The sequence below is a fragment of the Pseudonaja textilis genome, chromosome 2, assembly GCF_049901715.1.
Source record: "Pseudonaja textilis isolate UNSWEBS1 chromosome 2, rPseTex1.2, whole genome shotgun sequence".
Lineage (NCBI taxonomy): Eukaryota > Metazoa > Chordata > Lepidosauria > Squamata > Elapidae > Pseudonaja > Pseudonaja textilis.
Genome location: NC_141991.1, coordinates 246,329,477 through 246,342,333, shown reverse-complemented (window position 1 = coordinate 246,342,333; position 12,857 = coordinate 246,329,477). Strand labels below are relative to the sequence as shown.

The 12,857-nt window shown below is 41.5% G+C and overlaps 1 protein-coding gene across 4 annotated transcripts in view; it reads right to left on the bottom strand.

Annotated features, from left to right (window-relative positions):
- MYO5B (myosin VB) overlaps positions 1 to 12,857 on the bottom strand; it is a 297,420-nt gene that overhangs the window by 37,603 nt on the left and 246,960 nt on the right. For 2 of the 4 annotated variants that reach the window (XM_087927512.1, XM_026714934.2), the window contains exons 28-29: positions 11,680 to 11,919; positions 6,570 to 6,670 (exon numbers count right to left, since the gene is read on the bottom strand). In XM_087927512.1, the coding sequence (XP_087783638.1) occupies positions 6,570 to 6,670; positions 11,680 to 11,919 (341 nt within the window). The remainder of the gene's footprint in view (positions 1 to 6,569; positions 6,671 to 11,679; positions 11,920 to 12,857) is intronic. The other 2 variants (XM_087927513.1, XM_026714943.2) reach the window with 1 other exon arrangement.

Genomic DNA, 12,857 nt, shown 5'->3' with positions numbered 1-12,857 from the left:
TTCAGAGTCTGGCAGCAGTGAGGCAGAGGAGCAAAGGGAGCCTGTTCCCAGTGTGCGCAAGCACAGAACTGCTAGAAGGTGATAGCAGCTGAAACAAAAGGGGTGACTCGGGAGTAAGGCTGGGAGGTGATTGCCCCTCCCATCAGGTATAAAGGTCAGGCCAAGATGACAAAACCTTTGCAGGAAGCAAAATCATTCATTCGGTTCAGATTCATTCTTGAAACTCTTTGTACTTTGGTTGGGTTTTTTTTTCTAGTTCATTTGATATTGTTGTTATTGGTAGTACTTCAGAGAAAAGAAAGGTGGGTGTTTATCTCGAGGGACTGAGATTAATTATCGGCTGGGAATGAAAACAATTCCCAGCGTTGCAATAAAATAAGACTTGTTTTAAAATAAGCGTGTGCATAATTATGGTCTAGGAAGCCTTGGACAAAACAATTTTATCATTATTGTTCCATCGAAATTTAATTTTTGTATTTGTTGAAAGGTCTCGCGAGTTGTCTCAGAGTTGTCTGCAGTGAGTTGACCGTGGCAAGTTGTCCCATTCTGCACATATGGATGGGTGAGTGTGCTATGGTCCTTTTTAATGACTTGTGGACTTCAATTCCCAGAGTTCCTGCCTCAGTTCCTGGCTCAGAAATTCTGGGAGTTGAAGTCCACAAATCATAAAAAAGGGCCATCGTTTCCTCACCCGTTTTGGATCCTTACCACATGAACTTATTATACCGAAGGAAGGTCATAGCGGAGCAAAGAGAAGACCGTTGTAAGGGAAATGCTCATTAAAAAGCACAATTGAAGCATTTTTGGAGGTGGAATCAACCCAGTAAACTTTATTGGAAAATACTTGAAGTGAGTTACTGGGCTCCCTGCCAGCAGAACGCGAGAGAAAGAGCAGAGAATGGCCTCTCCTCCTGATATTATACACCTTGATAATAACATCGAAGCGGCTAGATAATAGAAAGATAAGAGGGAAATGTAATCGCCCAGTGTCATTTTGTCCTGCTTCGATAAGCGATTCAATTTGATAAGCTTTGATAACTTTTCAAAAAGCGAGTGCTATGATAATCTGTTTATTTTTACACAATTATTCAATCAAGTGTTTGTGTGTGGCATCAAAAGTTTGGTGCTTATTTGCCTTCTGCTTACTCTCTTATTGACTGTCTAGATCGGTCACTGCTCTAGGTGTTAAATTATGCATCTACCCTAATTCTATCAAAAGCCATAATACCTTTCCACATAGTGCTATGCTGGTAGTCCTCACTTGATGACTGGTTGATTAGCTCCATTCAAAGTTAAGATGGAATCTCCCCAGAGCTACTTACAACCCATATTCGAAGTTCTGATGGCCGCACTCCTACTGCAGTCACCGGAATTACATTTTGGAGTATCTTGGAAACTGGCTTGTATTTATCCATTTGCAGCATCCTGCAGCCATGGTAACTCCAATTCTTGGCTTCTTTTTTTTTTTAAACTGGTTTCTGGTTTTTACTTCTAGAATCTGCTAAAAAATTCAGGTGGTCCTCCACTTACGACCACAATTAAGTCCCCAAAATTTCCATTATTAAGTGAGGCATTTGACACGTGAGTTTTGCCCCATTTTACAACACTTCCTGCCACTGTTGTTAAGTGAATTGTTGCAGTTGTTAAATTAGTCAAATTGTTGTTAAGTGAATCTGGCTTCCCCCTTGACTTTGCTTGCTGGAGGGCCACAAAAGGGACTCCAGGACACTGCAACCGTCATAAATACGAGTCACTTGCCAAGCATTTGAATTTTGATCACCTGACAATGGGGATGCTACAATGGTCTTAAGAGTGAAAAACGGCCATAAGTCGCTTTTTTTCAGTGCTGTTGTAACTTTGAATGGTCACTAAATGAATTGTTGTAAGTCAAGGACTACCTGTACACCTTGGGGGGAAAATGGTTTGCTTAACTATGGAGTTCACTCAACGACTGTGGTGTTGGTTTAACAATTGCAGCATTTGCTTAACAATCCCTGCAAAAAATGTCCCCAAAGCAGGGGCAGTCTCATGCTTAATGACCATCATGGTGATCTGCTTAATGACCATCATGACTTAGGACTGTAATTCCAGTCTCAATTACGGTCATAAATCAAGGATTACCTGTGTACTGTACTTACTAAACGTGCGATGCTGTGTACCAGGCAACTTTTGATGACAGGGCGAAGGAGGGAAAGCCCTATCTTGCAAAACTGAAAGAGTGTTTCTGGGTGTTTTCAAAGCCTTTCATAATGGTCCAACGTGCACAGGTACATCAAAACGGCCAAAGTGGTCCAAGCCAGCCAGCCATGGTTTGCATGATAAACATAACCCAGATTGAGCAACTGTAATGTGGGACGTCTGTGATATCACCTGATCCTAGTGGATGATCACTTGAAAAGGAGCCAGCAGCAGCCCAAAAAAGCAAATACAATCTTGGGTTGTATAAACAAGAGGCATAGAAATCAAAATCACGTGAAGTATTGTATTAGTACAGCTTTACAAAAGCCCTAGTGAGGCCACACCTGGAATACTGCAACCCATTTTGGTTACCAGCTACAAAACAGATGCTGAGACTTTGGAAAAAGTTCAGAGAAGAACAACGAAGACGATCAAAGGTCTGGAGACTAAAACATATGAAGAACGGTTGGTTGCAAGGATTTGGCTAGTCTAGAGAAAAGATGAACTAGCGGGGAGATGATAGCAGAATTCAAATATTTGAGGGGCTGCCAACAAAGAGGGGATCAAATTATTCTCCAAAGCACCAGAAGGCAAGGCAAGGAACAATGGGTGGAAACTAATCCAGGAGAGAAGCAACCTAGAATTAAGGAGAAACTTCCTAACAGAGAGGACAATTAACCGGTGGAACAGCTGGCCTTTAGGAAGTTGTGGGTGCTTCATCACTGGAGGTTTTTAAGAAGAAACTGGACAGCCACCTGTGTGAAAGGGGATAGGGCCATGATGGCGAACCTATGGCATGTGTGCTGTAAGTGGGGGGAGTGCGGGGGTGTCACACACACACACACGCGTGGAGGATGCACATGTGCATTGCATTATGGATGCACATGCACACTTTCAGCACGCAATGATGAAAAGGTTAGCCATCACTGGTATAGGGGACTAGAGGACCTCCAAGATCCCTCCAGTCCTGTTCTGTTGTTCTGTCCTGTCCTGTCCTATCCTAGAACTGAAAAATAGGACCTCAGGTTACAGACCTCACTTAGGACACTTTAATTCATTCTAAGTGGGGGAGAAATTCCCCGCTGTCCTGAAATATAGTCATAGAAAAAGTGTCAGATTGATCAATAAATGTATCCCTTCATAACCTGAAGGCTTGACTACAGAAGACATTAAACACACACAATTCACTTGGAGTGCAAACTTTCACAGCTGCAGATGGTCGAACCAAGGGATCGTTTCAAAGCAAGCCCTCTGCATGGGGACCTAAAGGCTTTGCCAGTTTGGTCTAGTGGTTAAAGCACCAGGCGAGAAAGCCAGAGATTGTGCGTTCAAGTCCTGCCTCAGCCACGAAAGCAGTCTGGGTGACTTTGGGCTAGTCATTTTCCCAACCCACTTTGTAGGGTGGTTGTTGTGAGGGAAATCGGAGGAGAAAGATATGCTGGATATGTTCTTTGCAAAAATAGTAAAGATGGGATAGAAATAAATAAAAAATCTTGTGTTGGCTTCACTCTGGCCTAGCAACCGCATCCACAAGCAATCTGTGTCAGAGAATGAGCTTTCTCCTCCTCATGTAAATTATAGGTGCCAAAAAAAAAATAGAGTTGTGGTGAATAGCACAAAAAGCTAAAGCCTCCATCCTGTTTTGAGGATTAGGGATTCATAGAAAGAAGCTGTGATGGAAAAAAAAAAAAGCTTAAAGTGATGGAAATAAACCATAGAACGAATGCCACGTGAACCCTGGCCTGGAACAGAGAGGTTCCCGTTAACAACTTGGGAGAAATAACTTGAATCTCCCCTCTAATGGGGTGGAACTAGGAAACAGTCTTTTAAATATTACAAAGCAGTGATTGTTAAGCATAAGTACGCAACTGCTGAACAAGGTACTGAAGATCAATTTGGCCTATCAAGAATAAGGCCTAGCAGGGTTCCTCAACAGGCTGCAAGAAATCAGAATTGCAGATTTGACTCTCTCATTGTTTGCAAAATATCTCCTAAAATTCCTATTCTGTAAAGAAAGTGACTTGAGAAGGGTACCATTAGTATTGATTTCAACAATAGCTCAAATTACAAACAGGGAACAACTGTAACAGCTTGGCCCCTATTAAATAAATGGAAAACTGGTTCATAATTCCATTGATCAATGAAGAACTTCTTGTTGGAGGCATGACCCTTAAATCTTTTCTTTTAGATGGATATTGCCTTGCTTTTTATGAGATGACCTGTCACAGTAGTTCATTTATATCTTATTAGACTGCAGGAGATGAGAGGCCGGCAGAGGCCCACATGCAATAATAACTAAATTGTTTTAAAGAACTGCAATCTATCCTGCCTTAAACATCAAGCTGTTCAGGTTCCATTCCAAATGAAAAGTTTAATGGCAGTAGCATTTAGACTTATATACTGCTTCACAGTGCTTTACAGCCCTCTCTAAGCGGTTTACAAAGTCAACCTATTGCTCCCAAACTATCTGGGTCCTCATTTTACCCACCTTGGAAGGATGGAAGGCCGAGTCAACCTTGAGCTAGTGGGGATCGAACTACTGAATTGCTGTCAGCTGTCAGTCAGCAGAAGTAGCCTGCAGTACTGCATTCTAACCACTGTGCCACCATGGCACTTTTAAGATAGACAAGTCCAGAAACTCCCAAATGAGTCTATATCCAATAACTATACTGGCACAAGTGGCCAACTACTGGCCCCACTAGTGATCCTATTCGAGGCAATGCCACCCAATAATCGATCGCTTCTTTATTTCCTGTATGCAAAAACAACTGAGAGAAAAAGAACTGGTGAATTCTCCAGACTTAAGTTTCTTTCCCTTTCCACCAGCACTGACCAGTCAGCTTCAGGATTTAATGTCTATTGGATGGAAACTGGCTAAAAAGAGAGCCAACCTAGGAGTAAGGAGAAATTTTCTGACAGCGAGAACAATTAATCAATGGAATAGCTTGACTCCCAGGGTTGGTGGTGCTCCATCATTGGTGGTTTTCAAAAATAGACTAGGATGGTATAGGGTACCTGCCTTGAGCAGGGGGTTGGACTAGAAGACCTCTGAGGTTCTTTCCAGCCCTATCATTCTTTAGAGGTAGTCCTTGGATTATGGTAGCAATTGGGACCAGAATTCCTATCGCTAAGTACTGTGGACATAATGCACAAGGTTACATCACCTCATCGCTTAGTGATGGCAATCCTGGCATTCCCTGTTGCTGTTGTAACCTGAGGACTGTGTAGGTTGTTCAGTGAGGACCTCAGGTGACCACAAATTGGGAAGAGGAGGGAGTCCCAGGAAGCGGATTGGCAACAGGAATTGATGAATGGGATTCAGTCAATCTTAGTTTCTGTATATGCCACCATTTAAGAAATATCATGGTTCTGAATATATGGGAGGGAGGGAACAAGATCAGTGTGAAAAGACCAGTGGTTTTGACATAACTGTCATATTATGATTAGATTCAGCACTTATAAATCCAGCAGTTAACAGGGCTGCGAATGGGTTTCAAGTCAATGTGAGGGAAAACTTGGCCAGAGAAATGTTTGCAGAGTTGACGAAGATAACAGTAGCAAAGGGATAAAAATATGTGAGCTAGAAGGAGGGAGAATTATAGGCCAACAAGAGAAAAATCAATATATACAAGAGAATGACTAACATTCACAGAGAAGAAATGGCTGGGGACAACTGTAGCTATAGATTTGCTTTCTTTCAGTATTTTACAAGATTGATACCCCAAACGACAATCAAAAGAATGCTAACTGAAACTTCTCCACTTAAAGTACTAAATGTGGATGTTTTTCAGGAAAAGGTTCCAGGTTTCGTCCTTTTCAAGGTTCTAGGTAAGATCCTTGCTTCAGAAACAGCTAACTTTTAATGTGACTAATATTAATGAGAGAGAGGGAGAAAGAGAGAGAGAGAGAGAAAGAAGTCTAGTGGTTAAGGCACTAGGCTAGTTAAACTAAAGAAGCTTCTTGGGATGAAAAGTGAAATGTCTTCAAGGAAAAAAAAACCAAGAAAGGCCAGTTGTCTTTTGAAAAGCACTTTTGGTACACTTAAGTTTGTAAATTGTTCTCCACAGTGAGATTTAAAAAGAATTCGGTTCCTCTTACTATTTAGGATGGTTGCCAGATACTGCAAAAAAGTTCTTCAGAAGTTCCCAACAACACACAAAGATTATGATACGTCTTCAAGAAATATTATAAGTCCACAAATAGGCACACCACACATAGCCCAGAGTATAGGTGATGTTTTTGTAAGAGGAAGTATTTCTTTTAATAGTACTCTCACTGTTGATTATCTGCTCTGATGACATTCCTTCCAATTAATTCAAAGTGTTTAAGTGAGTTTAAGGAGGACCCAATTCTAATTTTTCTGGATGGATGGATAGATCAAAACAGCTTACCGATTAGTTTGACACATTCCATGATAGGCCTCAATTGCATCTTCTGGATCCACATGTTTGTCGCTATTGGGCCAGCTGGTTTGCGTCTTGAGGTTTGATTCCTTAAAAAAAAAGTCAAAAGATCAATATTTTGCCTCATAAAATTATTGCTATTTTTCATAATATGTTGATTGTGCTGTGCATGCACTAATTTGGGTTTCAAGCACATTTACCACAGCCACAAAATAAATGAACTGAAAGCTAATAGAAAAAGCCCAACTAATACAACCTAAAGGAAGTTAAAGAGAAAGAGAGAGAGAGAGAGAGACTGAGGATTGATTAAAAAATCTGGTTTAATTTTCTTCCCTCTCCTCTAAAAATCCTACTTTTTAAAAAGCAATGAGGATTCTCTGTTGAAATATACTAAATAATTCATTTCACAAAATCACTGCTCCCAAATTTAGGAGCAGGAATATATGATACCAACATAAAATCAATGTGTTTGCCAGCTTACAAGGAGAAGAAATCAGTGATAGAATAACACTGGGATCAAAAAGTTTTCCCTGTCCAGTTGTGTTTCAAATCTGTTTCTTGGCCAAGGGAGCCAGCATTGTCTGAAGACATTTTTACATGATCATGTGGCCAGCATGGCTGTACACAAAAGATGCATGAACATTGTTCCCATAAAAGTGGTACCTATTTATCTACTTGCAAGTGCATGCTTTCAAACTGCTAGGTAGATAGGAGCTGGGGAAGGAATGGGAGCTCATCCCGTCACATGGTGTTTGGGTCTCAAACCCAGGCTGTCAGCTTTCCAGCTGATAAGTTTGGCATTTTTAACCACTGTGCCTTCTAGGAGGGCTTAAAATTGAAAGTGAAATGGGGAAAATTATAAAATTCATTACAGTACTAGCGGAATTATACCAAGTATAGTCAAAGTCATTCACAGAAATTAGTCTTTGTATTAGTTCAGCTGTTGCAGAGAGAAAAATGATGCTTAGCAGAATTTTAACTAATATTCCTTCCTCCTCTATTCTCCTATTTAAAAAAAAAAAATCCCTGAGATGCAACCCTAAAGTAGAAATTCTGTGGTTTTGTAAAATAATCCTAATATTAATTCTGCACATCCATCATAATGCTGACAATCTCACAAAGCTTGCAAAAAGCTTTAGAAAAGGAAAATTGTCAATGCAAAAACCGTGCACGGGTGTGTTTCTTATAAGGATTAACTTTGATATTGCCTTAGGAGAAGCCTGATAAGCAAATCAATTAACACCCAATTCATTTTCTTAAACGCATTAGCATTTTTCTCAATTAACAAAATGTTTGCTAACATTTATGTGTGTGTATGTATGTCTGTATGTCTGTATGTCTGTATGTATATATATCTGCTTATCTTTCCATCCAAAATGACTTTGCATACATTGTCTTTGAACACATCTTTTTCTCATGTTTGTACAGGAGTTGTTGTTATTATTATTGTTGTTATTATTATTATTTAAATGTACCTGCATAAATGCCTTTTCAAAAATACAAATTAATTTGTTTTTATTCTCTGGCCCATGCCTTTCCCTGATTAAGACTTTTGAGTCAATGTTTTCCCAACGCAAGTGCTTTGAAATACGAATTACTTTTACTGATGCTTGCACCTCTTTTGAAATTAGTGTTAATGTAACTGAAACTGGTTGGTTAATCAAACACCAGGTTCTTGCCTGTGGAAATTTCTTTACCTTCCAGTTCAGTTTATTTATGTTTTGCAGTGCCATCATTTTTTTAAAACCATCCTGTCAATGTGCCCATCATTAGATCAGCTGGAGAAAGGCCTTTGGAATATAAGGAACTTCTCCCAAGTGAATACAATAGAGGAGCATATACAGGTGAAACTCGAAAAATTAGAATATCGTGCAAAAGTTCATTTATTTCAGTAATGCAACTTAAAAGGTGAAACTAATATATGAGATAGACTCATTACATGCAAAGCAAGATAGTTCAAGCCGTGATGTGTCATAATTGAGATGAATATGGCTTACAGCTCATGAAAACCCCAAATCCACAATCTCAGAAAATTAGAATATTGTGAAAAGGTTCAATAGTCTAGGCTCAAAGTGTCCCACTCTAGTCAGCTAATTAAGCCATAACACCTGCAAAAAGGGTTCCTGAGCCTTTAAATGGTCTCTCAGTCTGGTTCAGTCGGAATCACAGTCATGGGAAAGACTGCTGGCCTGACAGTTGTGCAGAAAACCACCATTGACACCCTCCGTAAGGAGGGAAAGCCTCAAAAGGTAATTGCAAAAGAAGTTGGATGTTCCCAAAGTGCTGTATCAAAGCACATTAATAGAAAGTTATGTGGAAGAGAACAGTGTGGAAGAGAATGGTGCACAAGCAGCAGGGATGACTGCAGCCTGGAGAGGATTGTCAGGAAAAGGCCATTCAAAAGTGTTGGGGACTTTCAGAAGCAGTGGACTGAGGCTGGAGTCACTGCATCAAGAGCCACCACACACAGAGGGATCCTGGACATGGGCTTCAAATGTCGAATTCCTCTTGTCAAGTCACTCCTGAACAACAAACAACGTCAGAAGCATCTTACCTGGGCTAAAGAAACATAGAAGTGGTCTGTTGCTCAGTGGTCCAAAGTTCTCTTTTCTGATGAGAGCAACTTTTGCATCTCATTTGGAAACCAAGGACCCAGAGTCTGGAGGAAGAATGGAGAGGCACATACTGCAAGATGCTTGAAGTCCAGGGTGAAGTTTCCACAGTCTATGTTGATTTGGGACCCATGTCACCTGCTGGTGTTGGTCCACTATGCTTCATTAAATCCAGGGTCATCGCAGCCATCTACCAGGACATTTTGAAACACTTCATGCTTCCTTCTGCAAACAAGCTTTATGGGGATGCTGACTTCATTTTCCAGCAGGACTTGGCACCTGCCCACACTGCCAAAAGCACCAAAACCTGGTTCAATGACTGTGGGATTACTGTGCTTGACTGGCCAGTAAACTTGGCTGACCCTTACCCCACAGAGAATCTATGGGGCATTGCCAAGAGAAAGATGAGAGACATGAGACCGAACAATGCAGAAGAGCTGAAGGCTGCTATTGAAGCATCCTGGTCTTCCATAACACCTCAGCAGTGCCACAGGCTGATAGCTTCCATGCCACGCCGCATTGAGGCAGTAATTGCTGCAAAAGGGGCCCAAACCAAGTACTGTGTATATATGCATGCTTATACTTTTCAGAGGTCCGATATTGTTCTATGTACAATCCTTGTTTTATTGATTGCATGTAATATTCTAATTTTCTGAGATTGTGGATTTGGGGTTTTCATGAGCTGTAAGCCATCATCATCACAATTATGACAAATCACGGCTTGAACTATCTTGCTTTGCATGTAATGAGTCTATCTCATATATTAGTTTCACCTTTTAAGTTGCATTACTGAAATAAATGAACTTTTGCACAATATTCTAATTTTTCAAGTTTCACCTGTAAACCAGGGCTTTCCAACCTTGGAAACCTTAAGATTTGTCGACTTCCACTCCATAATTCTGCAGCCAGCATGACTAGAATTCTGAGAGTTCTAATCCACAAGCCTTGGTTTGAAATCCACAACCTTGATTTGCCAAGGTTGGAGACCCCTGATATAAACCAGGCTTTTCTTGTACTTGGGCAACTTCCTAAGGAAAGCACCTGGGACTTGACTGCAGCCTTTTGACAGCAGAAACTTCCATCATGAAGCAGGAATAGAAAAACACACTAGCATAGCTCTACCTCCGAAGCAGCTAATTTCTTTTTTTCCTAACCAACCTGGGCATCTACTATTTTAAAGCAGATGTAAATCTTGGTCCAGACTGGCCTAAGAATCCTCTGGTCATCATAGATCTCCAAATCTTTCAGTTTCCTTATCATGGAGTCAGAATGGCATATTTAAATCCCAAGGGCCATTCTGCTGCTTAATGCAAGAACCAAAATTAAGTATCCCAGCTAAACTTGTCCTCTACTAACTCGTGGTTTGTCACATATGCTGATTCAATGCTACATCCATGGCTTTGTTTGCTGAAAACCCACTGAAGGCCCCACCAAGTCCAATGGAAGACTAGGAATGGGAAACCTTCTGAAGCTCTTCCACAAACCTCAGAGCAGCTCTTATTCCCACCCTAGAGCATCACTTGGAGCTGAGAACTGACCATTTGCTCTACGGATTGCAGCTCAAGATGGTCAATAGCAATAGACTTATATGCCGCTTCACAGTGCTTTACAAGCGGTTTACGGGGATCAGCATATCACCCCCAACAATCTGGGTCCTCATTTTACCCACCTCAGAAGGATGGAAGGCTGAGTCAACCTTGAGCCTGGTGAGATCTGAACTGCCAAATTGCAGTCAGCCGGCAGTCAGCAGAAGTAGCCTGCAGTACTGCACTCTAACCACTGCACCACTGTGACTCACCATCCATTTCCATTACTGCATTGTTGTCAAGACACAAAAGAAAAGCAAGTAGCATATCATTCCTTTATCTGCCAAAGCTGGATTCAAGGTGTAGGATTTTCAAGGCCACATTTGACTGATTTTGAAGGCCCGATGATTTTATCACTGCTTTATCTGCCATATTTCCTCTGCAAAGGCTCTTTTTCCAAAAGGCAGCTGGAGTTTCTTGGGGTTATTTTCCCCCTTGAAAACATTTTGCTTCTCAACCAAGAAGCTTCTTCAGTTCAATTCCTGTTCTATCTGACTAGTGGGGAATAGAAAGATCCAGTCAACTAAGATGCTTCTTGAATGAGAAGCAAAATGTTTGGAAAGAAGAAAAAAATCCAAGAAAAATCCAGTTGCCTTTTGGAAAAAGCACCTTTGGGACAATCGTGACCTGGATGATTGAAAATCTCCATAGACATTTCCTCTGCCTGTCAAAAGCTACATTGTTTTCCAGTTTATGGGTTTAAAATCAGAAGTGTCCCTCTTTCACTCTCTCTCTCTCTCTCAGTTAATGCTTAAAAAAAAAAAAAGTGGATGAACAATCAGGTGCTAAACAACGTTGACTTTGCAATTTTAGTAAAACAACGTGCACGACAGCCGATAACACGGTGAAAAGAACACACGCACAGTGAGGTACGTTGCACATGCTTTTCTCTTTTGTTACCATATTTCTGCCCGCGTCTTTTTGCTGGGCTGCTCTTATAATCTGGGTCCGGAGAATGAGCACCTCATCCTTCCGTACTTCCAGCTCTTCACTAGCTGACTTGAGCTGATTCAGGAGTAGGTTGTAGGTGTCATGAACGTCATTGGAAGAATTGTTTCGGACCACGCCATCCACAACAGCCTTCCTGAGTTCGTTTAGGTCATTTTTCAGTTTCTTGTTCTCAGATTCTAACTCTTGCCTCTATTAAAAAGGATATTGGAAAAGTGATTCCCGTTCCATACATTTGTATAACTAATGGATGGTGGGTGTGTTTAAGTGTTCGAAACAACACATGAAAAACAGTCAGCTAGATGCAGAGAGCCGGATGATAAAAGTCAAGACAGATGGAGGAGCACATTTAAATTAATGATTCAGTTCCTCTCCATCTCTTGGAGAGGCCAGCTGGTAAAACAAAGCAGAGAATATACAAACCACATCAAATGCAAGAGGCAGATTTCTCTCCCAAGTGGGCTGGTCTGCTGCTCTTTTGAGTGGACAGTAGTAGGGATGGAATTCTATCGGTTCGGACCGGTTCTATAGAACTGGTTGTTATGATTCTGTGGAGAACCGGCATATCGTGCCCCTGGCTGACCCCACCTCTCCCCACACAGTCAGTCCTTATTGCGCATGTGCGATATTGCTGACTGCGTTCCCCCTGCCCAGTCACTCCTAAAAGATATTTCCCCCCTTTCCCAACGATCAGCTGTTCTAATGATCAGCTGTGCCGGGATCCCCCTCGCTGTCATACTGCTTCGCCCAGGAGGCTTCCCTGAGGCCCAGAAATGGAGTGTAGGGGGGGGAGCTGTGCCCTCCTATGCTCCGTTTTTGGCCTTCCTGGGTCCCAGGGAAGCCTTCTGGGAGCAAAAATGCCCCCCTAGAAGGTTTCCCTGAGGCCCAGGAGGCCCCTCAAAGATGGGTGGGAATGCTGCAAAAAAAACAACCCACGCTGACCAAGTCACATGGCCATGCCCACCTAGCCATGCCCACAGAACCGGTTGTTAAAAAATTTGAATCTCACCCCTGGACAGTAGTGACAACAACATGACATTCAGAAGAATCCACTGGTGATCACCGTCAGCAAGTACAAAAAAGGACGACAAATATTTGAGCTCTTCAAAGTCACCATTGTTTGTTTGCAC